This window comes from Carlito syrichta, unplaced genomic scaffold (assembly GCF_000164805.1).
Source record: "Carlito syrichta isolate Samal-C Ts95f unplaced genomic scaffold, Tarsius_syrichta-2.0.1 Scaffold169039, whole genome shotgun sequence".
In the NCBI taxonomy this organism is placed as follows: domain Eukaryota; kingdom Metazoa; phylum Chordata; class Mammalia; order Primates; family Tarsiidae; genus Carlito; species Carlito syrichta.
The window spans coordinates 5235-30812 of NW_007113135.1; the positions used below are offsets into that span (position 1 = coordinate 5235).

The 25578-nt window shown below is 50.9% G+C and overlaps 1 protein-coding gene across 1 annotated transcript in view; it reads right to left on the reverse strand.

Annotated features, from left to right (window-relative positions):
• TANC2 (tetratricopeptide repeat, ankyrin repeat and coiled-coil containing 2) overlaps window positions 1-25578 on the reverse strand; it is a 343337-nt gene that overhangs the window by 2500 nt on the left and 315259 nt on the right. Inside the window, exons 17-26 of the mRNA XM_021709161.1 lie at window positions 25318-25503; window positions 23427-23520; window positions 15717-15850; window positions 14785-14908; window positions 8327-8502; window positions 7913-8045; window positions 6470-6561; window positions 4242-4388; window positions 1805-1905; window positions 9-306 (exon numbers count right to left, since the gene is read on the reverse strand). Of these exons, the coding sequence (XP_021564836.1) occupies window positions 9-306; window positions 1805-1905; window positions 4242-4388; window positions 6470-6561; window positions 7913-8045; window positions 8327-8502; window positions 14785-14908; window positions 15717-15850; window positions 23427-23520; window positions 25318-25503 (1485 nt within the window). The remainder of the gene's footprint in view (window positions 1-8; window positions 307-1804; window positions 1906-4241; window positions 4389-6469; window positions 6562-7912; window positions 8046-8326; window positions 8503-14784; window positions 14909-15716; window positions 15851-23426; window positions 23521-25317; window positions 25504-25578) is intronic.

The following is a 25578-nucleotide window of genomic DNA, read 5'->3' on the forward strand; positions in this document are numbered from 1 at the left end:
CGGGGGGCCGGGGAGGGCGGCGGGCTCGGGAGCGCAGGCAGCCCCTGGCCGGGCCGGGCCTCCGTCTGGAGGCCGACGGACATGTTCTCCATGTCCTGCTCCAGAAACGCCTCCTCGAGCATGTCCTGCACCGAGTACGCGTCCTCCTGCTGCGGCGCCAGCTCCGCTTCCTCCGGCAGCTGCGGTGGTGGCGGCTGCGTCTGCCTGCACTCCTCTTCCACTCTCAGCAGCAGCCTCTGGATCTCGCGGTTGTTCGGGCAGAGCTTGCTGGCCTCGTTCAGGTCCTCCAGAGCTGCGGCAAACTGCCTGCTTGACAGAGCGTGAACAAGGAGCCCGAGTTATTCTGAACCTGTGGGTATCACCCGGGCTGAGTGCACTGCCACGATTTCAGAGAAAGGGTGGCATCTGGGGGTCTGGGTGTTGGGTGTGGTGTGATTTGTGCGGAAGCAAACAGGTAGGCTGTCATTCGAGAAAAGTCCAGAATGACTCCCTAGCCTGTTCAGCCTCCGTCCCCCTTCGGGCCTCCCTGGGAACTGGGGAGAAGAGCCCACATCAGTGCAGCCGGGCCCTTCAGGAAGTTCTCCTAGTGCTCAAATGCCCACCAGGTGGCACAAGGGCTGGGTGGGGTTGTCATTCACAGGGTCACTGTCAAGGAGCTTAGGAACAGAACAGTAACTGCAGTATTCAAAGATCTTGCTGACTCAGAACACGTTTTTCTTGTCGTTCTCAATATTTTGGCTCCAAATTCAGGACTGCTCTGTGTGAGGCAAGAGTCTTGTCCCCCACCTTGTCTACCCTCACCCCACAGGACTGCTACGACTCCATTTGTGCTATCACAGCATGGCAGGCATCAGGCTTGCTAACTGGGCACCTCAGGGCTGGGGCTGAGTGGATCCCCGGGAGACTCTAACTTGTGAGAGACGAGATGAACCGTCAGAGACGTTCCTGTCTTCCCTAGTAATATTGCCCGAAAAGGGGCAACTGGCCTTGTGGACGCCTGGAGGGAAAGAGAATCTGGCAGCTGAGCTTCAGTGGGTTAGGAACAAGATTACTGCTACCACTGTCACAGCCTCAGCCTGGGTGTGGTCTGCAGGTCATAGCAGTGAACCCCCAGCCACTCTTTTCCACGCAGCCCGGGAGATGGGAGTGGGGTGGGGGACAGGGGGCTTGGCAGGAGTCAGTGAGAACAGTGACAAGGCACAAAGTCACCAGGGCAGGACTTAGGTCCTGCTGGAAGCCTTCCTGCCCAGTGGCCACTGACAGCAAGCAGGCGGGAGGGGGCGGGCAGCACCTCTCCTGGGCCTCTCAGCCCGGCAGCAAGGACCCCCTGACTCCGTGGGTGTGGGCTGTGGGGTGATGGCTTGAGTGAGGTGGCGGCCTGCTGCCGCTGGACTGAGGAAGGCCCCGGAACCAGGGATGCCCCAAACCCTACAGAAAGAGGCCCTGGGATGCCAGGTGGCCCAGCCCACTCCTCCCTCTGAGGGCGCTGCGGGCTGGGAGGGGTCTACAAAAGTCATCACTGTCTCCTATGCCACCTGCTTTGGGGGCTGAGCGCAACTGAGAGACTGCAGAGGCTTCTTGGAAGAAGGTGCCATTCTCCAACAAAAAATACTCTTTCTCCCAAAGTAAAGCATTCTTGGCCTCGATAGCCCAGAAGATCTGCTGAACCTTAGCCGAGGACCGTGTTATCGGGGCGTCCCCAAAGCTCTGCCCATGTGTCCTCAGGGACAGACACCCATGAGCACGGGACTGGCTGCCCACGCTGCCTCAGTAGCAGTTTCAGAGGGGGTCTCTTTCTCCTCACCTGCTGCTGCGCTTTGCCCTTGCTCTCGCATAGTAAGCTTCGTAAGATTTCGGTTTCAGCTCCAGGGCCTTAGTAGCAAATTCCTCCGCCATTCCAAAATCCTGTCATTATAATAGGTGCGCAAATGAGTCACGGAAGAGATATGAGAAACAGACCACTTGGGAATAAAACAAACCATCTGTCCATCTGTTTTGACGTTTGCGGGGGATGCCTGGGTTCTGCACGTGCCTGACACGCTTCCACGTATGCAGCTCACAGTCCGCAAGTTCCCTCTGCCTTTGCCCGGGAGGCCCTTGTGACCACTTACAGGCCTCTGCCTCCCGGAGTGTAAACATCCTTTGAGAGTCCCTCTCTCTGCCTTTCTAATAATGTTCTCTCCAGCCCAGAAGCCAAAAGCCACCTCTCCACAGGGAGGTTTCTGAAGTGGAAAGCATGAACAACTGCTGAGACCCACGCATGTCGGGGGTCAACACACATGCACCGACCCCTGCTGGTGGCCCATGTCCCTCTCCTGTGTCCTCTGGCTGCACCCACAAGACCTTGGCTCTCTCAAGGAATGTACAGACATGCGTCCTGACACAGGGGATGGCATCAGAGTGAGCAAATGCCACCCTGGCTGGAGACTCAGGCTTGACTGCATGGCCTGCTCCCCCTCTGAGCGTGCCTGCCTGTTCTCATCCCCACGTGTTCCAGACACAAGATTCGGCAAGACAGAGCACTGGAGAGCACCACACAGCTCCTGGTATGCTGGAGATGCTCAATGGACTGAGATTCCTCTCTGTCTCACAGAGGCTTCTCTGGCCTGTTCCGTCTCGCAAGCTGGTGGCTTATTTAGGAAACGATGATGAAACACAGTAAAGTGGGAGGATCCTGGCTGTGGCTGGGCCTGTGCTGTCACTGGAGGAACATGGGTTCTGCACAGTCTGTCCTCATGCCGAGTCTGTGGTGTTGAATGCCTCCTCAAACGCTAAGCTAGCCAGGACGGCTTTCCCTTCTTTTAAGGCCAAAGCTGTGGTGCAGCACGGTGGCCTCTGTTACTCTCATGACGCATAAGTAGACGATAAAACCTTGGGCAGAACAAAGGCCCTGGGGCATAAGTTCATAACAGTGAACGGGAAATTTTCTACTGAAGAAGACAGGCGCCATCTGGGGCTTGGTCCAGTGCTAGTCCAAGGGAGGTGGCCACTAACTGCTTCTGGACAAATGTGGGGCTGGAGGGACTTCTTATGTGGCTTTTCTCCTTCCCTACTCTGTTTCCAACCTTAACCTTTTGCCTTTTCCTTTGGGACCATCATGAGTTCTGGAAGTATTAGAGAACGTTAAGACGTAGATTATTTGTTGGGGAAAGCAGGTCTGCAGACTGGCAGCAACTTCTGAGCACCATCTCTCACCCGCACTGGCTGGTGCCCTGGGAGACCTCGGTGCTGTCTCCTGTTTTCCAGGAGAAACCACAGGCTGAGAACCTTGCTGCTTGTCCCCAGACCGACCCTCCTCCCTCCCCAATGAACCTCTTCCGGGCGTCCATTCCCCGGGTCCTCTGAGATGCCCAGTGAACCTCAGGGCTCCTTTCCCTGTTGGGCTGTGGAGCCTGGAAGGGTTTCACACACACAAATCATCTTTCTGGAAGACCCTTTGCCACTGGAACGTAAACCCTGCTTCTGTGCAGCTGAGGCCTGTATTGGTCTCATCCCTGTCTTGGATTCTATCTCTGAAGGAACTGTGGGACCTCCAGCTGGTGGGCGTCAGATTCCTGACATGATCTTAAGCGATTCCGATGGCCTGAGAGAGCACCAGGTGAGAGAGCACAGACTGAGGGAGCACCAGCTGAGGGCTGAGAGCACCAGCTGAGACTGTATCTGCGAGGCAGGCAGGAAGGACTTAGGACTATGAGGGGATAACAGAGGGCCAGGGAGAGTTCTAAGTTTCCTTCCAGGACAGGAAGCGATATGGTCCGCTGGAACAAAAGGATGAGAAAAGAAGTGAAAAGTTCAAGAAGAGTCTTGGGAATTGAACCTTGAAGTCCATGGTTTTCAGTCCCTCCTCAAACGAGCTGGGAAACACCAGAGAGGCAGGGAGTGACTAGAGACTGTATTTAACTGCAGCTGACATTCTGGAGACCGCTTTGCTCACTGATTCCCCCAAACCAGAAAGCGGGCTTGGAGGCATGGGGAGATGGTGCTCTCCTTGCTCTCAGTGGGAACTGGGAAATTCAGAAAGCTCTCAAGGGCTCACAGCACCAACTCTGTTACAGCCTGAGAGACAGATTGTACTGAGACTTGCTTCCTTCCATCTTGCAAATGTCAGTGCTCTGCGAAGGACAGCCGAATTCCAGGTGGGGCAGAGGAGGATTCCAGGGCCTGGCCACAGCAGAGAATGCCATGGGCCACTAGCCCCCAGGACGGCAGCACACTGGTAGCACTGCGTGGGAGGGACTTACGTTCATCTTCCTGCGGCATCGAGACAGGTTGAGGAGGAGAGACACCTTCAGCTCCCGGAAGGTTTTCAAGTCCTCGCCAAAGCCTTCCCTCGGGAACTTCTTCAGGGCATACTGGTAACGCTGGGCAGCCTCCTTGACTTTGCCTTTCTAGGAGAGCACAAGATGGCGGAACACCCATTGGTCGGCTGAGTGGCTGGGCGCCTGGCCCCTCCGCCCTTCCTCCGTGCAGTGCTTGCTACTGAGGGTCGCCCTCCCGAACTCCAGCCTAGGGGAGCGCAGCAGAGTCTAGCCTTTTCTAAAGTAAGCTTGCCTGGTGGGAGAGGCATGGTGAGGGGAGGCCAAGATGCAAGCCGGGGAGCCCAGCCCCAGTGAGGGAAGGCCCTGGAGCCTCGCTCCTCATGGGCATTCCAAGGGGATTGCCTTGCTCGTGTCAAAGTTCATTTTTCTGGAGCCGATCTCCCTGGCACACACATAACTTCCAAGTCCCAAGCCCCGCAAAGTTGGGAGCTCTTCCTTCATTTCTGGCTTGCCTGAGGCTCCATTTGCCAGCCCTCTAGAAGGTGTTCTCTGCCTCACATGGTGACGAAATTAGGCTAGCTACTGCTTCCCTAGTCTCGCGGCATGAAGCAGTGCTAACCAGTGGTCCCTGCTTTTGGAAGAGCCTGGGTGGGATGGGAACAGAGAAGTGAAGCTTAGAATCTGTGATTCCATCAGACTCTATAAAAAGGATTTTCCAAAGTAAAGTGAATCCAAAGTAGGGATCTGGCCGCAGTGGCCTGCAACTTTTTTCCTTTTTTTTTTTTTGAGATGGAGTCTCACTCTGCCGCCCAGGCTGGAGTGCAGTGGCACAGTCACGGCCAGCCCAGCATCGACCTGCTGGGCTCCGGTGATAATTCTGCCTCAACCTTCCAAGTAGCTGGAACTACAGGTGTGTGCTACCATGCCCGGCTAATTTTTGATTTATTACAGAGATGAGGTCTCGCCAAGTTGCCCAGCTGGTCTCAAACCCACAGGCTCAGGCAATCCACTTGCCTCGGCCTCCCAAAGCGCGGGATTACAGGCTGAGCCACCGAGCCCGGCCGGCTTGGAATTTCTCTTACGTCGTGTATCTGAAAACCTGTGAGCTGAGCCCAGAAGGATGTGGGAGGCATCTCCCACTCCTTTAGCTGACCCTCATGCGCTCAACTCCTTCACGTACAGCTGCAGCGCCACAGGGCTCCCCATCTCTTCTTTTTCCCTCAGCATCTTTCACTAGGGAGAGATCTGAAGTCTTCCCAGGCAGAATTCTGAGGAACCAGAACAGCTCTGCCTCTTTTCACAAGGAGACAGGACTCCTTGCTTGGAATACCAGAAGTTATACCATAACCAGGGCTTAGATTGCTGAGAGCAGTGTCATCCTGAAGTCCATAAATGTGACACCCAGAGTAATGTGGACCTCTTTTGGTCACGTGACATCAGGGTTGGGCCAGGGCACGGGCTTCCTGAAAGCCTGAGGATCCTAGATTCCTAGGACTCTCACTCGAAAGGTACTTGGAAGACAGAGCTCTGCCCCCAGGAACCTGCACACTCCTGACACTAGGGGCACATGATCTCATCTTTTACTCCTGGGGACAGACACATCAGTGGTATCTGCTGTCAAAAACTGGGTTGGATTTGTAGTCACCTTCAGAAGAAGATAATCCAACCAATCTCAACACAAGGAGATAATTTTGGCACGGAACGTTCCGAAGGAACTTCCTGAGGCCACAGGAGTCCATCTGTGCTTGGAATGGCGCCCTCAGCTTGAGTCTTGAGTTCCAGTCAAAGACTCCTTGCTTTTGTTGTTCAGTGAATGACTTCAAACAAGCCTCACCATAGCTATCTGTCTTGGCTTCCTTATCTGATTCAAGGGTGCTGGCGAGCTATCACTACTACGGATGCCAACATTTCTGCACGTATCAACTGTGAAGGCCAAGATCGCCCGACCGCAAGCAGCTGCGCGGCATCACTTCATGTTCGCGTGTCCCGTGAGCTTCAGGATCCCACTTAGTGGAGTGCAGGCCACAGCCAAAGCCACTGCTGGTGAGCAGCTGGAAGCCGAGGCAGAGGTTCCGGGCGCAAAGCAAGACCCGGGAGAGCCGCTGGGGCAGCGGCGCTCTCCCGCCGCCCTCCAACGCAGGAAGCGGACCGCCAGGACTCCGGAGGCCCGTGGGGGGAAGACGGCCGGGGCCGCCCCGGCCTGCCCTCACCTTGTAGAACACGTCCCCCTCCTCCATCAGCTTGCTCAGCAGGATGATCATGATGTCTGGCTTGGAGGTGGCCATCGCCCACGTGGCGGGACCTGCAGTGTACAGGATGCATGATGGGTAAAGAACTCAGGAGGGAGGCAGGAGCTGGGTGAGGACAACAGCCTGGGGAACTTCTGCTGAGAGAACAACTTGCTCCACAACGATCGCCTCATTGCTGGGCGGGGAGTAGTTCAGGGACTCCCACGGCCCAGAAGCTGCGTGGGATCTGTATTCACCTTAAAGCAAGAGTATCTGAACTGCCTAAGCCTGCATCACGGAGGGCAGCAAAGCCTGGGCGCTGCATGTGGGCAGACACGGCTTAGTTAGGAATTATTTTAAATTAAGGACATTGGGAAAAAGGGTTCACATTAAACATGACCATAGGATTTAATCCAGAAAAGCTAATTTATTTTGGTTCTGGGGCTCAAAACCCCGGAAGTTTAGTCTCTTAATTTGAAATATGTACTTTACAGAAGGGAAACCACTGAAAACTCGAATGGCTCCCTTGTTCATAAGTCAGGAGCTGGACTCCCTGGGATTCGGAGTGAATCAGGCGCCCCGTTCGAATGTCAGACGTGGAACAAACCAACATTGAGGAAGACTTTACCAAAGAAAGAAAAGGTTAAACTGGTTAGTTTACAGATGCCTGAATTATTTACCAGCTAAGTCTTCAGGGTTAGTTATTAAAAGTTCAAGTTATTCTCTACAACAGTCATTTTAAAAGATCTTCTTTTAAGGTGATGAAAATTAAAAGATTAGAGGTGTAGGGAACTCATGCAGGCTAAACCAAAGAGAAGGCAAAGCTGACCAAGCCATCAGACCACGCCTGATGCTGACAGCGGTGAAATATACCTCGTGGGCGACTCGGTAACGTCTGACAACCTTCAAAGAAAGGAGAAAACAAAAAGTTGTAGGAGAAGGAAAAAAAAATGGATGAAGGTGAAAAAAAAAAGAAGGAGAAAGCAGCAGTGAGAGGCAGGCAGCAAAAAGCCAGCGCACAGCAACCCCTGTCTACAAGTCTGAGGGGAGGGAGCAGCGGGGACGGGCAGCAGGGGCTTGAGAGGCACAGCACACACGGAGCAGGGAGCAGAGGCCCAGGCGGTGCGGGTCGGGACGCTTGCGTGGGCTGGCACGGAGGCGGAGCTGAGATGTGCCTAAGGCTAGAGCAGCCTCCTGGCAAGGCTACGGGGCTGCAGCAGAGGGCCGTGTGAGTCTGGACACCAGGTGCTGTCTACCACAGTCAGGTGGCGCTTTCTCTGGGCAGGAGCCTCTCTGTTCCCTTGGACAATCATCGAGCCAGGGCAGGGGGGAACTACGTATGCTCACACCAACACCCAGGGCTGCCAGACCGCTGGCCCAGCCTGGCCGCTGGGCACAGACGGCTGCGCCCTCTCCCTCGCCTACCTATCTTGGCTCCTTTCTTGAGAAGAGTGACGACCACAGAGGTGTTCCGGCACCCCACCGCCCTGTCCAGGGGGCGCATCCCGCTGTAGTCGACGTGCTCGATCATGGCCCCGTGATCCACCAGGAACTGCACCTAGGGCACGGATCAGATGCGCAGTCAGCATGGGCGGCAGCTCAGCACTGCTGGGCCGCGAGCTCTGTGGCTGCCGCCCTTTCTGACCGCAGGGCTGAACTCGGCTGGGCAGCCTGGGTGCTCAGGCCTGAGTTACAGCTCGGTCTCTAGCGACACCTCAGATATTCCTGCTCTCCAGCAAAGACAGATTTGAGAACTCCGAAGCAGGAACCATCCACACACGGGCTCTGGGTGGCGAGCGGGCCCTGACCCTCCCCCCAAGGCGTGTCTTGAGCACTCACCACTTCAGCATCACCATAGAAAGCAGCCAGATCCAGGGGGGTGCGGCCGTTCTTGTCCGCATGGTCGGTGGCAGCCCCGCTGTCCACCAGAGAACGTACGACCGAGAGGTGGCCCTTCAGGCATGCCCAGCTGAGGGCCGTCAGCCCCTCCTTGTCCATCAGAGCAATGGAGGCACCTGCAAAGGCAAGCGCCATGGGGCTGAGGAGTGCGGCCACGCACGGCAGGGGAGGCATGGTGATGGCACACATGCTGCCCGCTGCGGGGCTGGCCTGCTTCCCTGTGAAACCTGGGCCTCGCCTATAGGTGAGGTCTCAGTAAAACTGAAAGTACGGACCCCTCAAGCTGCTGCCAGAGCAGACTGGGCATTCAGGTTCCTCTGCACTCTGCTCCGATGACTCGCCCGATGTTCACGGGCCTTGGGCTCATGCTGCTGCCTCTGGAGCAGCCCGCGGGTTCCCTGCTCCCCTCCCTGTGGCCACGCTGCTCCCTGTGGGACAACTTCTCTCTTCCCAGGACTTGCCTCTGGTCTGCCTCCAAGAAGCTTCTTCCAGGGCACTGCTATCTCATTTTGTTTTATTTTGAGTTGGAGTCTCACTCCATGCCCCAGGCTGGAGTGCAGTGGCATGCTCACGGCCACCCCAGTGTCGACCTGCTGGGCTCAGGCAATCCTTCTGCCTCAGTCTTCCAAGTAGCCAGAACTACAGGCACCTTCTACCACGCCCAGCTAATTTTTGATTTATTGTAGAGACGAGGTCTTGCCAAGTTGCCCGAGATGGTCTTGAACCCGTGGGCTCAGGCAATCCACTAGCCTTGGTCTCTCAAAGTGCTGGGATTACAGGCTGAGCCACCAAGCCTGGCTGCTACCTCATTTTAAATCTGCTTGATGTATGCCAACTATTCTGTTATTTGCTGGCTTCTGTGTATCCCACTTGCATGTAACAAATCCTCAAACAATGTTTTTTGAGCTGAGTGGAAGTCTTCCATTTATGAGAGCGTCACCTCCTTGGGAGTCGCATAAACCAGCAGCCTGGGACATGTTAACCACTGATGACAATGCCATGCCACTTTCCCTCTCCATAGAAAGAGGGGAGATGAACACACGGGAGGACACTGAGTTCAGACCACAAACAAGTTCAGAGAGTCATTTAGGAAAGCTGAACTCACAGAAACGCAGGATAAAATGGTGGTCACTAGAGGCTAGGTAATAGGGGAAATGGGGAGATGTTGGTCACAAAGTCCAGTCAGACAGTAAGTTCAAAAGGTCTACTACACATCATGGCAACTGCAGTCAGCAAGAATGCATGGTGTACTTGGAAAGTGCTAAGATGGTAGATTCCAAGTGTTCCCACTACACCCAGAGAAAATGGGGAGTAACACACATGCTACGTGGCTTGATTCATCCAGCCCACAATGCACAGACATGCAGGGAGAGCTTCCCTAATCTGAACTGCTCCAATATCCAGAACCTTTTGAGTGCTGCCATGATGCTCAAAGGAAACACTCACTGGGTGTTTTGGCTTTTTGGATTGGAAATGCTCAGCTGACAAACATGACACGAACATTCCCAAATCTGAAAATACCTAAAATCCTAAACACTTCTAGTCCCAAACATTGTTTGGGTCAGAGATACTCAACTTGCATCAAAACATTATGCTGTACACCATCAGCACAGTCACAAGCTGCCCGGTGGCATTTTGGTCTACAATGGATTGAGTCGATGACAGTAGTCCTGCAGAATCATAACACTGTATTTTTACTGAAACTCTTCTAGGTTTGGGTATATTTAGATACACAAATGCTTACTGCTGTATCACAACTGCCTGCAGTGTTCAGTACAGCCACACGCAGTACGGCTTGTTGCCCAGGAGCAATAGGCTTTGCCACACAGCCGGGATGGTGGTAGGTTCTATCACTCATGTTTGTGACGTTCGCAAATGACAAAAATCACCTGAGGATGCAATTCTCAGAACATACCCCTGTCGTGAAGTAACACATGACCATCTATACAATTTTTACTTGTTAATTAAAAAAAAATGAAAGAAATTCAGAGTTTGCCAAAATTATTCAGCTTCTTCGATAATCTCATTGCCAACCTTTTATATTCTGTATCTGTTTCCCTTCAATATTTCTATCTTCGTTTGTAAGAATCAAGTATATTTGACATGCTGTTTTCTAATCAGTCTAAAATGCAATATATGTTTGGTTCTTGAGACCTAGACTGTAAGCTCTTTGATGGCAAGGGGCCATCATTTCCTTGCTGTTTTTTTTTTTTGAGTCGGAGTTACCTAGGCTGGAATGCAGTGGCACGCTCACGGCCACCACAGAATCAGCCCGCTGGGCTAAGTTTATCCTTTTGCCTTAGCCTTCCAAGTAGCTGGGACTACAGGTGTGTGGTCACCATGCCCGGCTAATTTTTTGATTTATTGTAGAGATAAGGACTCGCCAAGTTGCCCAGGCTGGTCTTGAACCTCTGGGCTCAGGTAATCCTCTTGCCTTGACCTTCCAAAGTTCTGGGATGATAGGCGTGAGCCGCCATGCCCGATTTCCTTGTTGGTTTGAAGAGGGCCTGAGACTAATCATTTTACACAGCCAGGCATGTCACACCTTCTAACTGAACTACAGATCAATGTCCTGCACACGGGACGCTTGGTGCCTCCTCAGCCAGACAGGATGCGCATGGCAGCGTGAGCTTGAGGACGAGCCCCAGTCAGCACCAGGGAGTACTCAGTAGTCATCTGGCCTAACAACTCTGTGGCCCCAGAGCTCAGCAGACTCTGTGGCTTCCCACAGCCACATGGAAAGCCAGAAGCCCTTATGAGAGCCATTCAGGCCCCAGGTTTTCTTTCCATGATGGTCAAAATGGTGACTCTAGCATGGAATAAGTCTGAATTTGGGAGTGAATCCCAGGACTCAGATGCAGCACGTGAAAGTTCCCTGGACAGTCTCCAGTGGTGGAAAAGCGGAAGGATACGGTTTTGGATGCCTATTACGGATAACGTGATCTTCCAAAGGTGGAGAAAGCTGGAATTTCAGAAACAACAAGGAAACGCATGTGAAGCCAGTCCATAATATGTTCACTATGTCTAAAATGCAGCCTGCAACCTTCTCTCTTCCTTCCCAAGCAGTCGATGGCCCCCCACTCCCCCCGCCCACCTTGCGACTCGAGCCACCTTCAGCACCCCTAGCCTTCCTTTCCCTGCATGCAGTTGGTCTGGATGTTCGGAGCATCCTCCGTACAGCCTCTGGGCTCTCTTCTGAAAGCTGCTGCCCTGGACTCACGAGTCTCACCATTCCAGTCCAGTGGCCTCCAAATGACCTCCTGGCTCACTCGAATTCCTTGATCCAGTCTGCTATGCACACTCCTGCCAGAGTGTTGTTGTTTTTTTTTTTTGAGTTGGAGTCACCCTCTGTCGCCCAGCCTGGAGGGCAGTGGCACGCTCATGGCCACCCCAGCCTCGGCCTGCTGGACTCCGGTGATCCTTCCGCCTCAGCCTTCCAAGCAGTCAGAACTACGGGCATGCGCTACCACGCCCGGCTGATTTTCGATTTATCATAGAGACGAGGTCTCGCCACGTTGCCCGGGTGGGTCTCGAACCGCAGGCTCAGGCAATCCACTCGCCTAGGCCTCCCAAAGGGCTGGGATGACGGGCTTCCCTTCTTAAAACTCACAAAAGGTTCCTCCCCTTCAGGATTCAGTCCAAATTTTTCTTGTTCCTTTTCTGAGATGGGGTTTCACTATATTGCCCCGGCTGGCTGGTTTCCCACTCCAGGCCTCATGCGGTCCTCCTGCCTCGGCCTCCCAAGTGCTGGGCTCACGCTGGGTGGCCACGGGCCATTGCCCCTTCCCCCTTCTGTCCACATGCCGTTCCGGTTTTGCTGTCCAGCTTCCTCCTGCGCTCAGTAGATGCCTGCAGGCTCCCCCGACCTCCCTGGGCTCTCGCCAGCGGCGCTGCCCTTCCCCCCGTAGAGCATCTGGTCCCACTCCAACCCAAAGTCTGTCGGTTCCAACCCGAGGCACAGCCCAGCAGAGCACACAGGAATCTCTGCTTCCGAGGGACTCATCTTCGTCTCGCCCCTTCCTCGCCAGGCTACGACCCTCCGAGGGCACAGAGTGTGGCTTATCCATTAAGACAAACATCAAAAGCACTCATAGTTCCCAGCACAGCGTTCGGCAAACAATACAGGCTAAACGCGCATCGGCAGAATTTGCTGATTTAGTGAAAGCCTCTCCCTAAATGTGACAAAGATAGAACGGCCCAAGCCGGGCTCGGTGGCTCAGCCTGGAATCCCGCGCCTTTGGGAGGCTGAGGTGAGCGGACGGCCTGAGCCCACGGGTTCAAGACCTGCCTGGGCGGCGAGACCTCATCTCTACAATCCATCAAAAAATCAGCCAGGCGTGGTAGCATGCGCCTGTAGTTCCAGCTACTCGGAAGGCTGAGGCGGAAGGATCGCCAGAGCCCAGTGGGTTGAGGCTGCAGTGGCCGCTCGCGGCCACTGCACTCCAGTCTGGGCAACAGAGTGAGACTCCAACTCAAAAAAAAAAAAAAAAAAAAATAGAACAGTCCAGTCCAAGAATCAGAAAGCCTTCACGGGCAGGGAGAACAGGAGTCTGGGGCCGGCGTCCTCTGAGCTGCTACAAGCCTGTGGTAGACACGGTAGGACTACAAGGCTACCGAGGCTGGAGAGTCTGCCTTTTCCAGGGGCCCAGCCTCTCGTGAAACATCGACTCCGGCCACAACTTATCTTGAGAACACAGGCCTACCCTTCCCCCTCCTCCCTTCCCAAGAAGAACTGAGCTGGAGCTCACGCAGCTGGAACTGGTTGGGAGTGAGTATGTGGAGGCGAGAGCCACTGTGCAGTCTGGAAGGGCTACTCTCTGGTTCTGAGCCAGCCTGGGGCCTGAGGCTGTGTCGGAATCCCTACTTGAAGAACGCCGTGACAGGCCTAGCAGGTCTTGCACTGGGCTGCATTTTCAAACCCTAACGGAAACTGCGTTTTCCTAATTCGGCTAGTCTCAGCTGCTCAGGCCTGGCCACACGCCCTCAGGAGGCTGGTTTCCCTGAAGGAAAGTGCACGTGCTTGTGGTGGCAATCACAGACACGCAGACCCAGTTTACCAACAGTGAAGGCAGATGCCATGGAGTCCCGGTGGCTTCAGTCACAAATGCACTTCCTCTTGCTTCACGCACACGTTCAAGCTCCACCAGATGGCACCGTGGGACCAGCGGCCACCTGAGCCCCGGAAGGCCCCTATCTCGACTGTTTCGCATAGGTGACTGAGGCCACAGCGACCCACAGGAGCCTAAAGTGCCTTATCATGGTGTGCACACCACCTTTTTTTGAGTCGGAGTCTCGGTCTGTTCCCCAGGCTGGCATGCAGCGACACGCTCCCGGCCACCGCAGCCTCGACCTGCTGGGCTCTGGCGATGCTTCCACCTCAGCCTTCCAAGTGGCCGGACCCACAGGCTCGTGCCACCATGTGCGACTGGCTGACTCTCTGGCGTACTGCAGAGACAAGGTCTCGTCATGAGCTCAGGTAGGCCTCTCGCCTCAGCCTCCCAAGTGCTGGATGACAGGCGTGAGCCGCTGCGCCCCGCTCATACGACCTCCTGTAAGGTCCCACTGTCAGGAAGAGTCTTAAGTGTCGTCAGCCTCCTTCGGAGTCGAGGAAAGCACTAGCTGTGCAGGCTTACAAAGGAACTGACAAAGTGAAAGTCAAGACAATTCCTGGAAAGCGAACACTTATTGAGGGCACACTTAAAACCCAGAGTTTGGAGACTGCTGATTTGAATGAGAGTTTGGAACACGTTAACTGAGTCGGGCTTGGTAACTCGGCCTGTAACCCACCGCTTTGGGAGGCTGAGGTGAGTGGACCGCCTGAGCCCGCGGGTTCGAGACCCGCCTGGGCAGCTTGGCGAGACCTCAGTTCTACAATCAATCAAAAAACTAGCCAGGCTCGGTGGCTCAGACTGTCATCCTGCGCTTTGGGAGGCTGAGGTGAGTGGACTGCCTAAGCCTGGGCAACTTGGCGAGACCTCAGCTCTACAATCAATCAAAACGAGCCGGGTGTGGTAGCGTGCGCCTGTAGTTCCAGCCACTTGGAAGGCCGGGGTGGAAGGATCGTTGGAGCCCAGCAGGTTGAGGCTGCGGTGGCTGGGAGCGTGCCACTGCACTCCGGTCTGGGTGACAGAGTGAGACTCCAACTCAAAAAAACAAAAACGAAAACAAAAACAAACAAAAAGAATATGTTAATTTGATTAAAATCCCCCAAGTTATAAGGAAATGGAGAATGTCAGAGTTAGAAGGGTTCCGCTGCATGTAAGAGGAGACAGTCTTTCCTTTCTAATCAACTGGATTAATAATATCTGTTCTTAGTGTCTCCTGGACACCACTGGAAATCTCGAGTTCACCTAGTCACCATGGGCACTGGCCAGCCAGCGCCAGCATCCAAGACTGACCTTGGGCAAGCAGAAAGTCCACAGTGCCCAGATGGCCTTCGGAAGCAGCCATCATCAGGGGAGTGCGGCCCTGCTTGTCTGCCATGTTGACATCAGCTCCGTGGGTGAGTAAGAGATCAACGATCTGCAACACACAGAAACAGGCCCGATCAGCCCCATGACTGCGGAGGAGACACGTGAACACTACCCCTCACAAGACCTGAGCTCCTGTGGTCCAGGTGGGCTCCTCACGTGAAGCTTTCCGCCACAAGGACCCTGGTGAGTAGCATGCGATTCTCTCAGGGACCGCCAGATGAAAAGGCCCCCCCCCCGCCACCAGGTAAAGGATAACTGAGAGGAGACAGTCCCGTGGTGGAAGCGCCCACATCTCTGCCCACATCAGCGCCTTTTTACTGCCCTCTAGTGGCTGCAAAGCGGTCTGCAGTTAAGACTGACCACTGACCACCATCCAGTGCTGCCTCTTAGCACTTCTCTTCAGCGCTGTCTGGGGTCTACAGTCTTTTTTCTAGCCAAGTGTTTCTGAAGATTATTATCAGTATGCTTTCTTCTCCACCCTAGGTGTACAAATTAGCATTTATCCAGAAGCCAAACAGCTAGAAAGACTGCATGCCTAGAATTTGCATACACTGCCTTTTCTGGCGGCAAGCCGGAGACATCTGCGAGTCAGGGGCCAGCAGGGGCCCACTGATAAAGGAGCCTCTCTGGGAACCTGTGGATGCCGTGAAGCGTGAGAAGGAGGCCAGTCCACAGCACAGTGTGACCCTGAGGGTAGTTTTTGGTCATCTTTTCAGTGAAAGGGGATCTGAATAGCAAACGCCCAGGTCCCCTAGCCTCGCCGCAACCCGCATGGTGCTTGCGACCGTTTTGTTCTCAGCATCAGAAGGCCCTGGAATCATTCCTGCTAGAGGGCCCGAAGTGGCTGCCCTGCTTACCTGCCAGTGGCCCTGACGGACAGTGCTGAGCAGCGGCACGGCCCCTCGGCGGTTTGGCTGAGCCACTGCTGCCCCTTGTTCCAACAGCAGACGGCACACCTCCAGTTTGCCTCTTCCGGCCGCAGCTGTCAGGGCTGAGGGCAGAGAACAAAGGCTGTGGTGATTCCAGCCCCTCCAGGCCTCGATGTTCAGCGTGGCAGTACACTTGGGTTGGACTCGCATCACTGTTACTTCACCTCCAAGAATAACCACCTTAGTCGCTTTCCATAAAGGCCATTTTTAAAGAAAATAATAAAAACACATTCAAATTGGCTCATAATATCTGGGGACAGTTAAAGTAATAAATCTACTAAAAAATCACCTTTGATCAAACTCACTTGGTTTCATTTCCCCAAAGCAGACTCTCTTTTCTGCCTTGGCCCCCTCTCTTTTGATGCCTCTTCCTAGCTGCAAACCTTTACTCATTTGTGTGTGGGAGGAATCTAGAGGAAAGAGACTTTGCAGAGATATGGTCTTTTTTTGGAATTGGCTGGGAACCAACTCCTGACAACTTCTACTCCTGAGCTCTCAAATCTAGGGAACCACAGGTAGGAACTGCAGTCAAAGGGCTTGGGCCACTTTTAATTCTTTGTCTTCATTAGTTGAGACAGACGTTTCTGGTACATGTGCAACCATTTCTTACATGAGAATCAGAATTGTTCAGGGTAACAATCTTGAAGATGAGGAAAAAGGGTGTGACAAAGGCTATTTTCTTTTCAACATAAAATAATGTAGTCAAGATCAACCCGGGCAACTTGGTGAGACCTCAACTCTACAATAAATAAAAAAATTAGCTGGGCGTGGTGGCGCATGCCTGTAGTCACAGCTACTTGGAAGGCTGAGGCAGAAGGATCACCTGAGCCCAGCAGATCGAGGTTGTGGTGGCCGTAAGTATGCCACTGTACTTCAACCTGGGTGACAGAGTGAGATTCCAACTCAAAAAAATAAAAAACAAAGCCAAAAAAACCCAGCTGTAGTGTGTGTGAAGGACACAGTAGGCGGGAACTTAACCCTTCTTCCTGCTGTGCTGCTGTTCACTGTTCATGACCTTTGATACAGTAGGGTATCTATGGATGCTTATTTCATCTTAAAAGTACCACTTCAACAGTAGAAAGAAGAATTTGAAGATATGAAGATATGAAGTCCATCTTTGAACAAGTATGTGCTTGTTTCATTTAACCAGGGGATCTGAGATACACAAGTTCATTGTCTTAAGGAATGAAGGGGGGGGGTAAGCAGGATGAAAAACATTGTTAAAACATGATAGCTGTTATGCTTAATTTTTTTTTTGAGTTGGAGTCTCCCTCTGTCATCCAAGCTGGAGTGCAGTGGCACCATCAAGGCCACCACAGCCTTGTCCTGTTGAGCTCAGGTGATCTTCCACCTCGCCTTCCAAGTAGCTGGAACTACAGGCGCAGCCACCACGCTTGGCTAATTTTTTTGATTTACTGTAGGATGAGGTCTTGCCAAGTTGCCCAGCCTGGTCTCAAAGCCCTGGGTTCAGGTAATCCTCTCACCTCCGCCTCCCAAAGTGCTGGGATTACAGGCATGAGCCACTGTGCCTGGTCAGTTATGCTTTATTTGAAAGAAAGAAGATAAATAATTTTTTCCAAGTTGACGTGGAAATGGACATGGGAGTTAGAGCCCTTCCTCTATCATGGCCAGCTATTCCAGTAACAAGTCAGGAAATGATGAGATGTGGCCGTGTAAATCCTGCAGTTTACATCTAAATGTTAAAATCTAATCTGAGAAGCAATGACAATGTAGATCAAATGGCCACTTGCATTCTTTTCCCTTGAAATGCAAATTATGGCATATTTGTCTTTGGGCTTGCCCGAATTTATCCATGACTGAGTCATATACAAAATCAAAATTACCTGTGATTTCCACAAAGAGAAATCTTCAAGTAATCCTTTCCTTCCACAAGGATAAGAATGGCTTGTGAAGGAAAATGTGACTTTTTTAGAAGATATATGTACTCTGAAACCAGATCTATCTATGGCTTGTATATTTTCATTTTCATTCTGGAACTATTGCCACTGGCATTTCTGCTCAGCTCCTCACAGGAGGGCAGTGCCTTGGTCCTATCTGAGGCGAAGGCCATTCCCAAGCCCTGAATGATGACTTGGATATTAATGGCCATAATCATTTTACTCAACAAAGAAGTTTTGTGCTTTGTTCTGTAAATGTAAGTGATCTTCCCTCTTTTTCAAGTTCATATTTCTAATAGTTCGGGAAAGAAAAAAAATCAATTCTGACCCAGAACACAAGAGTAGTTTAAGAATTTTACTGGGATAGGCTGGGCTCGGTGGCTCAGCCTGTAGTCCCAGCACTTTGGGAGGCCGGGGAGAAGTGGACTGCCTAAGCGCGAGGGTTCGAGACCAGCCTGGGCAACTTGGCAAGACCTTGTCTCTACAATAAATAAAAAATTAGCCAGGTGTGGTAGCGCATGCCTGTAGTTCTGGCTACTTGGAAGGCTGAGGTGCAAGGATCGCTGGAGCCCAGCAGGCCGATGCTGGGTTAGCCACTGCACTCCAGCCTGGGCGACGGAGTGAGACTCCAACTAAAACAACAACAACAACAACAACAACAAAGAGTTTGACTAGGACAGACACTTACTAGGAGCCACAAGAATCATCTTGTTGGTGCATAAAACAAACCATTTGGAAAATTTCTAACTCATGTTATGATGCTATTCAAAGTCGCTACTAGGTGACAATGTTGCTGCAAACTCCCCTATATGTGGATGACAAATATATTCTTTTTCACAGAAGGATTTATAGCACCCTGGAGAAAATATGGACCAGTATTTCAGTATTAAGCCTCACCTTAGCGATGCCAGTTCACAGAACACACTGGAGTGTCCGCAGCCAGTGCCCACGTGGATTGCTGCACTGCTCTGGCAGGCCTGTTTCTCCCACGGGGAGAACTTTCCACTTGGCCCTTTTCCTGGTTGTATTGTCTCTGTTGTTTAGGTTATGATGTCATTTGGCAGCAACCTTCAGCTGGACATGGTTATTAACACAGCTGCCAATTGCATCTCAGAACAATTCAACTATGTAAAATGGAATATGAACTTTTCTTTTTTTTTGAGTTGGAGTCTCACTCTGTCGCCCAGACTAGAGTGCAGTGGCCGCTCCCAGCCACCACGGCCTCGACCCGCTGGGCTCCGGTGATCCTTCCGCCTCAGCCTTTCCAGTAGCTGGAACTACAGATGCGCGCTACCACGACCGGCTAGTTTGATTTTATTGTAGAGATGAGGTCTCGCCAAGTTGCCCAGGTGGGTCTCGAACCCGTGGGCTCAGGCAATCCACTCACCTCAGCCTCCCAAAGCGCGGGATTACAGGCTGAGCCACCGAGCCCGGCTGAAACCTGTACTTTTCAAAATCCTAGAGCAACAAGTTACTTTGGCTGGATTTTGTGTGAGCCTTACCAAAAACTGTGTAAAACTTTTTAAAAAGAAAGGCGATTAAGGTAAAGCCAGTTCTGTAAAACACAAACCTGCAAACAAAGCAGTTAGGAATCAAATCTCTTCCTAAGAGACCTGTAACAGAATTTGCTCCCTGAGCATCTGATGAGATTATCTGACACAAATGGTCTGTTTTCAAAAGGAAAACAGTTTGAAGAGTTTGAAGAGGCAGACAGGATGTAGCTGAGTGTTGGGAAAACAGTCAGTCTGCCTGGATGGGATGCTGACACTAAAGAGAACTCAGAGAAGCAAATGACTCTTTCATCTGTTTCATCCTTGAAAGAGCTCAGCAGACAGGTCATGTAAGATTGAGGGGGTGGGGGCGTGGAGGGTTGCAGGGGAGACATAAACTGATCACTACTATCCAGAACAACATTAAACATTTGTTGAACTATTTGTCAGACATGTGAGTTCTCAAGGAACTCATGGTTGAGTAAGGAAAAAAGACAAATACATGAATACACAATGTGCAACACGACAGAGATACTCTTGGTATGGAGGTGGTACAGAAGTAGAGGCAAGTGTCAAAGGAGGCCTCCAGGAAGAGAGGTGCCGTGAGCCAGATGGTGAGAGGGGAACAGGAGACTGACGGTGGCGGTGGGGGGAGTGTGCAGAGGGCACCAGACAGTAGCAATATGCTCACTGTCACTGGAATTCCTGGGGAAGACAGGCCATACACGAGGCTGGAGATGCTGGCTGGTTTAATGCTACATTAACGACTTAATCCTACAAGTAGTAAGCGAAGGCCAGCAAGCAGGAAAGTGACATGAGCAAGACTATGGCTTAAAAAGATCACTGTGGCAGAAGTCTGGGGGCTGAGTCACAAAGGGTGAGAATTATCAGAAGGGAGCTGCAATAATCTAGGCAAAAGATGACACGGGCAGGAGGAAGGGCGTCTCCCTGGCTAGGTGAGCCCTAAGCGGCTTCTTGTGGGCCATGGGTTTCCAGGCTGGCCTCTAGGGTCTTGGTGTGTGCCCATCACATGAGGGAAAGGAGGGAGTGGTGAGCAACCTGTCACCTGATTTGCTCTTCTTCTGTGTTTTTCCCTAAGAAAACCCTGCAGGAAGGGAGGGTTGGCTAGATGGGGAGAACTGAATGTGAGGAGGTGGTGTGTGGAGGGCTGAAGAGGCTGGAAAAGAAGGATAAAAGCAACCAGGATATCCTGGTGATCTGCTTTTAGCAAAGCTGTAATATCTGTAAAACTACATCTCAATTAATATTTCATTATATGCTGAGATGTATTTCACTGATTCTAAGATTCACTTTTCTCCCCACATTTTAACAGCTCTTAAATTGGGATGCATACTACATTTGATATGATAATAAAGAATTGTATAGGCTTAATTGGCAGAAAGTTTTTGTTTTTGTAATGGCACAAAAATAACTGACATACAGTTTCTTACTGTTAACAGTATCCCAGATTTGACAGAGTAAGTCATACAGACTGAGTATCATGTTTCCCTTAGGTAAAGATTGTCACTTAGGTGTAGATATGAGACGCCCCATCAACTAGTCACAGACTGGTTTTATATGCAAAAAATATATTAAAATTTTTTTTTGGTAGCGAAAAGTACAGAGTTGAGTTATTTTCCTTTTGGATTCTCCGGACTATTAGCACCAGAGCCTTCTTTTAAACAAAACCTTTTCCCTCTTGTGTCCAAATATTTTTAAAAGACTAAAAGTTACCTGACAATGTGTCAATCCAAGCAGAAAATAATTGTGGTCTTTCTCTTTTTTATGTGGTCCTTACACAGTGGTTAGGAATACATATTTCTCCCCTACCTGCATTTGTGAACCAGGATGTTCCTTTCTCATCCTCACCAAGTGCTGTGTCGCAGAGTGGTATCTGATACAATTAAACATATACACTGTGAGTCAAGTTGCTGTCTTGGTGAGCAATGAAGGCTACGTAGCCCAGGCTGGTCTTGAACTCCTGGCCTCAAGTGATCCTCCTGTCTTAGCTCTGGGAATACTGGGATGAGCCACTGTGCTCAGCTTACATGCAAAGACATATATAAGCTTTTGCGATGAGAGAAAACATCACAATTCAGTGGGTCATTGTAAATTTTAGACGAGCAAGTGCTACATGTTAGAAAGGAATGTGTATGCTTAATAAACAACACTGTAGGTAGAAAAGTGAAGCAAAGTCCATTCTGTGCTAATGGTAAGTTGTAGGGTCATTTTCACATAGCAAAGACAACAATGTTTTCCAGAAATTTTTCTGAAATCAAATGACTTTTCACAGATCTAGTATTACAAATGCATTTCATTCTAGCTCATATTTAATAGCATTTTAATGTTTATAATAATGTAATTACTGCATATGTATATTGCACATATATATATATATAAATCAAGTTAATATGACACGGTTCTGATTTTAGGCAATTTGACATGAAGATTTTAAAAATCTTGACATACACATATGAAAATTAACGTAAAAAATCGACTGCCCGTTGTAAAACATGAAATACTTAAAAAATTCTGAGGCTGCAAACTTTATTCTATGTCTGTGAAATTCGTGTCAACAAGAAGCCCTCCTTAGATCAGAGCCTTCCTGAGCATTTTTAAGGCGTTTTCAAAGCTCAGCACTAGACTGTGTCTGGCTGTCACCACTACGACCACTCGCCTTGCAATTTCTAGCTCCTGTCACCTGGGGCCATGGCTCTCTTTGCTGCACTGGTGGTTACATGCCCATGGCCTTGGCAACGAGGCTTCTGTTGGAAGAACTGATGACCCCATGCTGGGGAAGGTTGTGCTGGTGGCTGACACCAACACGCACTTCTGCAGCTCTGGGTCGCATATGTACATCCCAGAGTTGCTGGTGTCCTGGCCAGCCCCTTCCCCTCAGCCTCTCATCTGGCTGGTCCCAGCTGCACACTTCCCTCCAGTCTGTCCAGGATGCTCAGGAGGCAGCTGCCTGGTATCTGCCCTCTTTGGCTCTCCCAGTGGGAGGGGCTGTTTGAGAAGCAAATTCCTGAACTTTGGACCATTCCACATGCTGCCACGCAGTCATGAAACCGACACAAGATTCTGTCGTGAGAAGGAGCCAATTCAATAGGAGTTCATACATTTTAAATGACTTTAAGAGTCTTCTCATATATATATTTTTTTGAGTTGGAGTCTCACTCCATCGCCCAGGATGGAGTGCAAGTGGCACACTCGTGGCCACCCCAGCATCGACCCGCTGGGCTCTGGCGATCCTTCTGCCAAAGGCTTCCAAGTAGCTGTAACTACAGGTGTGACCTACCACGCCTGGCTAATTTTTGATTTATTGTAGAGATGATATCTGGCCAAGTTGCCAGACTTGGCTAGTCTGGGCTAGTCTCGAACCTACGGGGTCCGAGAATCCACTTGCCTCAGTCTCCCAAAGAGCTGGGATTACAGGCTGAGCCACTGAGCCCAGCAAGTCTTCTCATACTTTAATAACATTCCTACCTCAACCAAAATGCACACCCTTCTTGTTTAGTACAATGTCCTCCCTAAATTGGCCGTGTCAATACTGGTCTGCCTCTCCTGGAAAACAGGACATGGATCTGTGGTTACGCTACGGTTTTCATTGCCCTGGACTCATAAAAGCACATCAAAGGCTACGAATGCGCCTTCAGATGCTCCCGTTGAGACTTGGAGGGAAGACAACACTCTTTCCTGCGAAGGCCACAAGGAAGAGGCTTCTGCTTGTGCAGCAAGTACTGAAATGCTGCCTTCCTGCACACCAGGACAGCAGAGTAACTCACAGTGTGTCAGGCTCATTGTGTCAGATACCACTCTGCCACACAGCACTTGGTGGAGCCAGAGGTGAGGATGAAAATGGAACATCCTGGTTCACAAGTGCAGGCGGGGGAGAAAGATGTATACTTAGCTACCATAAGGTCCATATGAACAAAGAGAAAGACCACAGTTATCTTCTGCTTGGATCTGGCATATTGTAAGGTAACTTTCAGTCTTTTAAAAATATTTGGCCACAAGAGGGGAAATATTTTGTTGAAAGAAGTCTCTGGGGCTAATAGTCTAGAGGCTCTAAAGGGAAAGAGGCTCGAACAGGAAAACTGCCTGACGCGTTCCTGTAGCTGAGTCAGTCTCCAACACAAACGCTGTGTGGCAGAAGATGGCAAGATGCGCGCCAGGGAAAACGTGGGCATGGGCCAGAGTCCACACCAGCAACACGCTCACGAGGGAAGAGAGTCGTGCCCAAGAGGTACCTGTCTCTCCCCAGAGGCTGTCGAAGCTGTTGATCTGTGCTCGCTCCACTTCCTCTTCATCTTTTTCTGGAAGATCAAGCAGGTAGGAGACAATCTGAAACAAGAAGCTGTGTCAGCTCAAACTTTAGGTGGAAAACTGTTATACTGACACTGGCCTGTGAGGTCTGGAAGATGCTTGGGTGATCCAAGTATCACCAAACCTCTTGCACGCAACAGGAATCAGAGCTGACTGTCCTAGTGAAGAGACTCAAAGCTGCCACAGCGAGCATCTGTCCTGGCAGACACAGGTCGCATGCTTCTCCAGAACACAGCTCACTCAACAGCATGTGATTTTAAACAATTACATTTTGCTCATATTTAAGTTAAAGAAGCAATCCTATTCTTTCAATAAAAAGACCAGAAAATAAATATGAGAAACTGAGGGCCTGTATTTCTTCTGCATAAAATGAGTATTTTCTTTTTTCCTCTCAGGAGCCTAAGGACTGTTCTGGAACTAGTCAAGGGAGAAAAACCCCTAACAACAAAGAAAAGTGACAGCTCTACTGCCAGGAATTTGACTGCGTGAGAGTCAGAAAACCTCCCATAGATAATAAAAATTTTGACGTTACTTAATGTTACCTGGGTGACATGCAGGCCAGCAGGCAGTGTGGCTGCGTGCTGTGCTCCCATGCATGGGACGGGGCAGGCTTGTAGAAGACCATGAAAGCTGATTGCTATTTTCAGGAATTTTGCAAGCCAGCTGTTTGCTAAAACCAATTAACTAAATAAATTATATTAAAAACAAAGACTAAAGAATGCTCAAGTCTCCTAACCTCCTACTATTTATCGACATCTTGCTATTGTCTAGCTGTGGCGGTCTTGACATTTCCTGTCTGCCTGGAGGATGTGAGTCACGGTGCGCTACTGCACAGCTCTCCTCCCCACCTGACTGTCCAGGGATGCCACGCACCTGGGGAGAGGGAAATGTTATAAAGGGGGCTTGATTTAGTGCTAGTGCTGAAAGAGGTTTCAGTCTAATGAGTATACTTTGCATCAGGATGAGAAATAGTTTATTGGGAAGTCAGCAAACTGGGATGCAACTCCATTGGTCAAATTATCGTGAGAAGCTGTGATCATAGGTTAGCTACGCGTACAGATCTGCCAAGAATCAACAATAACATTCCACTGAGAATACTGCCTGTTTCAGTTATTTCAGTTGTAAACTGTGTGCCACACATTCTTGGTATCAGTAAAGGTTACAATAAACTTAGGTACACATGTACCCAGACATACACATCCCTGTTCCACTCCAGGGCTATTGACAAACGTTTCCCAGCATACTACCAAGTCCGTGTATTTGCAACTACTATGACGACTAACATTAATAAACATAGCAATAAATAAGCAAACAGTAGAGTGTTACAATTCCCAAGCCTCCCTCATGACAACCTACGATAAGAGGGTTTCCGGGTTCCCCTTTCCTGATGGGAAGCCACAGCTCTAGGAGAACAGGCAATTGTTCGAGGTCAGAGTTAGGATGTGGCAGAGCTGGGACTCCACCGGGTCCTCCTGAGGTCCTAAATGGTGGTGTGCTTGTCCCAGCCTCTTTGTCCAACCATGTAACTGCAGAGCGGTAATTAAACTTTCTGGTCTTAGTGCCACTGATTGGCAAAGGGAGGTGGAAACATGGGGGAGAATTAGGCAACTTCCACAGTCCCATGCCCATAACTCTGGGGACCTTGGCATGCAAGTGGTCAGGTGCCTCATGGAGTTCAACCTCCTTATTATTCAGAGCAGTGATTACAAATTCCTACCAATTTGGTGGACCATTTGTCTTCGTGCAACCCCTCTCTCCTGGCTTCCTGGTCCCTCAACACTCAGACCGGAGAAGTGGCACCGTCTGCCTCCTTACCTCGGTGTAGCCCATGCTGGCTGCGGCAATGAGGGCCTGCTGGATGGCGTGGCTCTTCCTGAACACCCCTTGCTGCTGACCAGCCATCGTCCAGTCGCACTGAATCAGAAATTTGACAACCTCCAGGTGTCCTCGGAGGGCAGCATGGACCAGAGCACACTGTCCATTCTTATCCAAGTGGTCCACCTGAGGGCAGAGGACAGGGACACCTGTGAGCAGAAACTCGGGCTGTACTCCCAGCCTCAGCAGCCCATAACATGT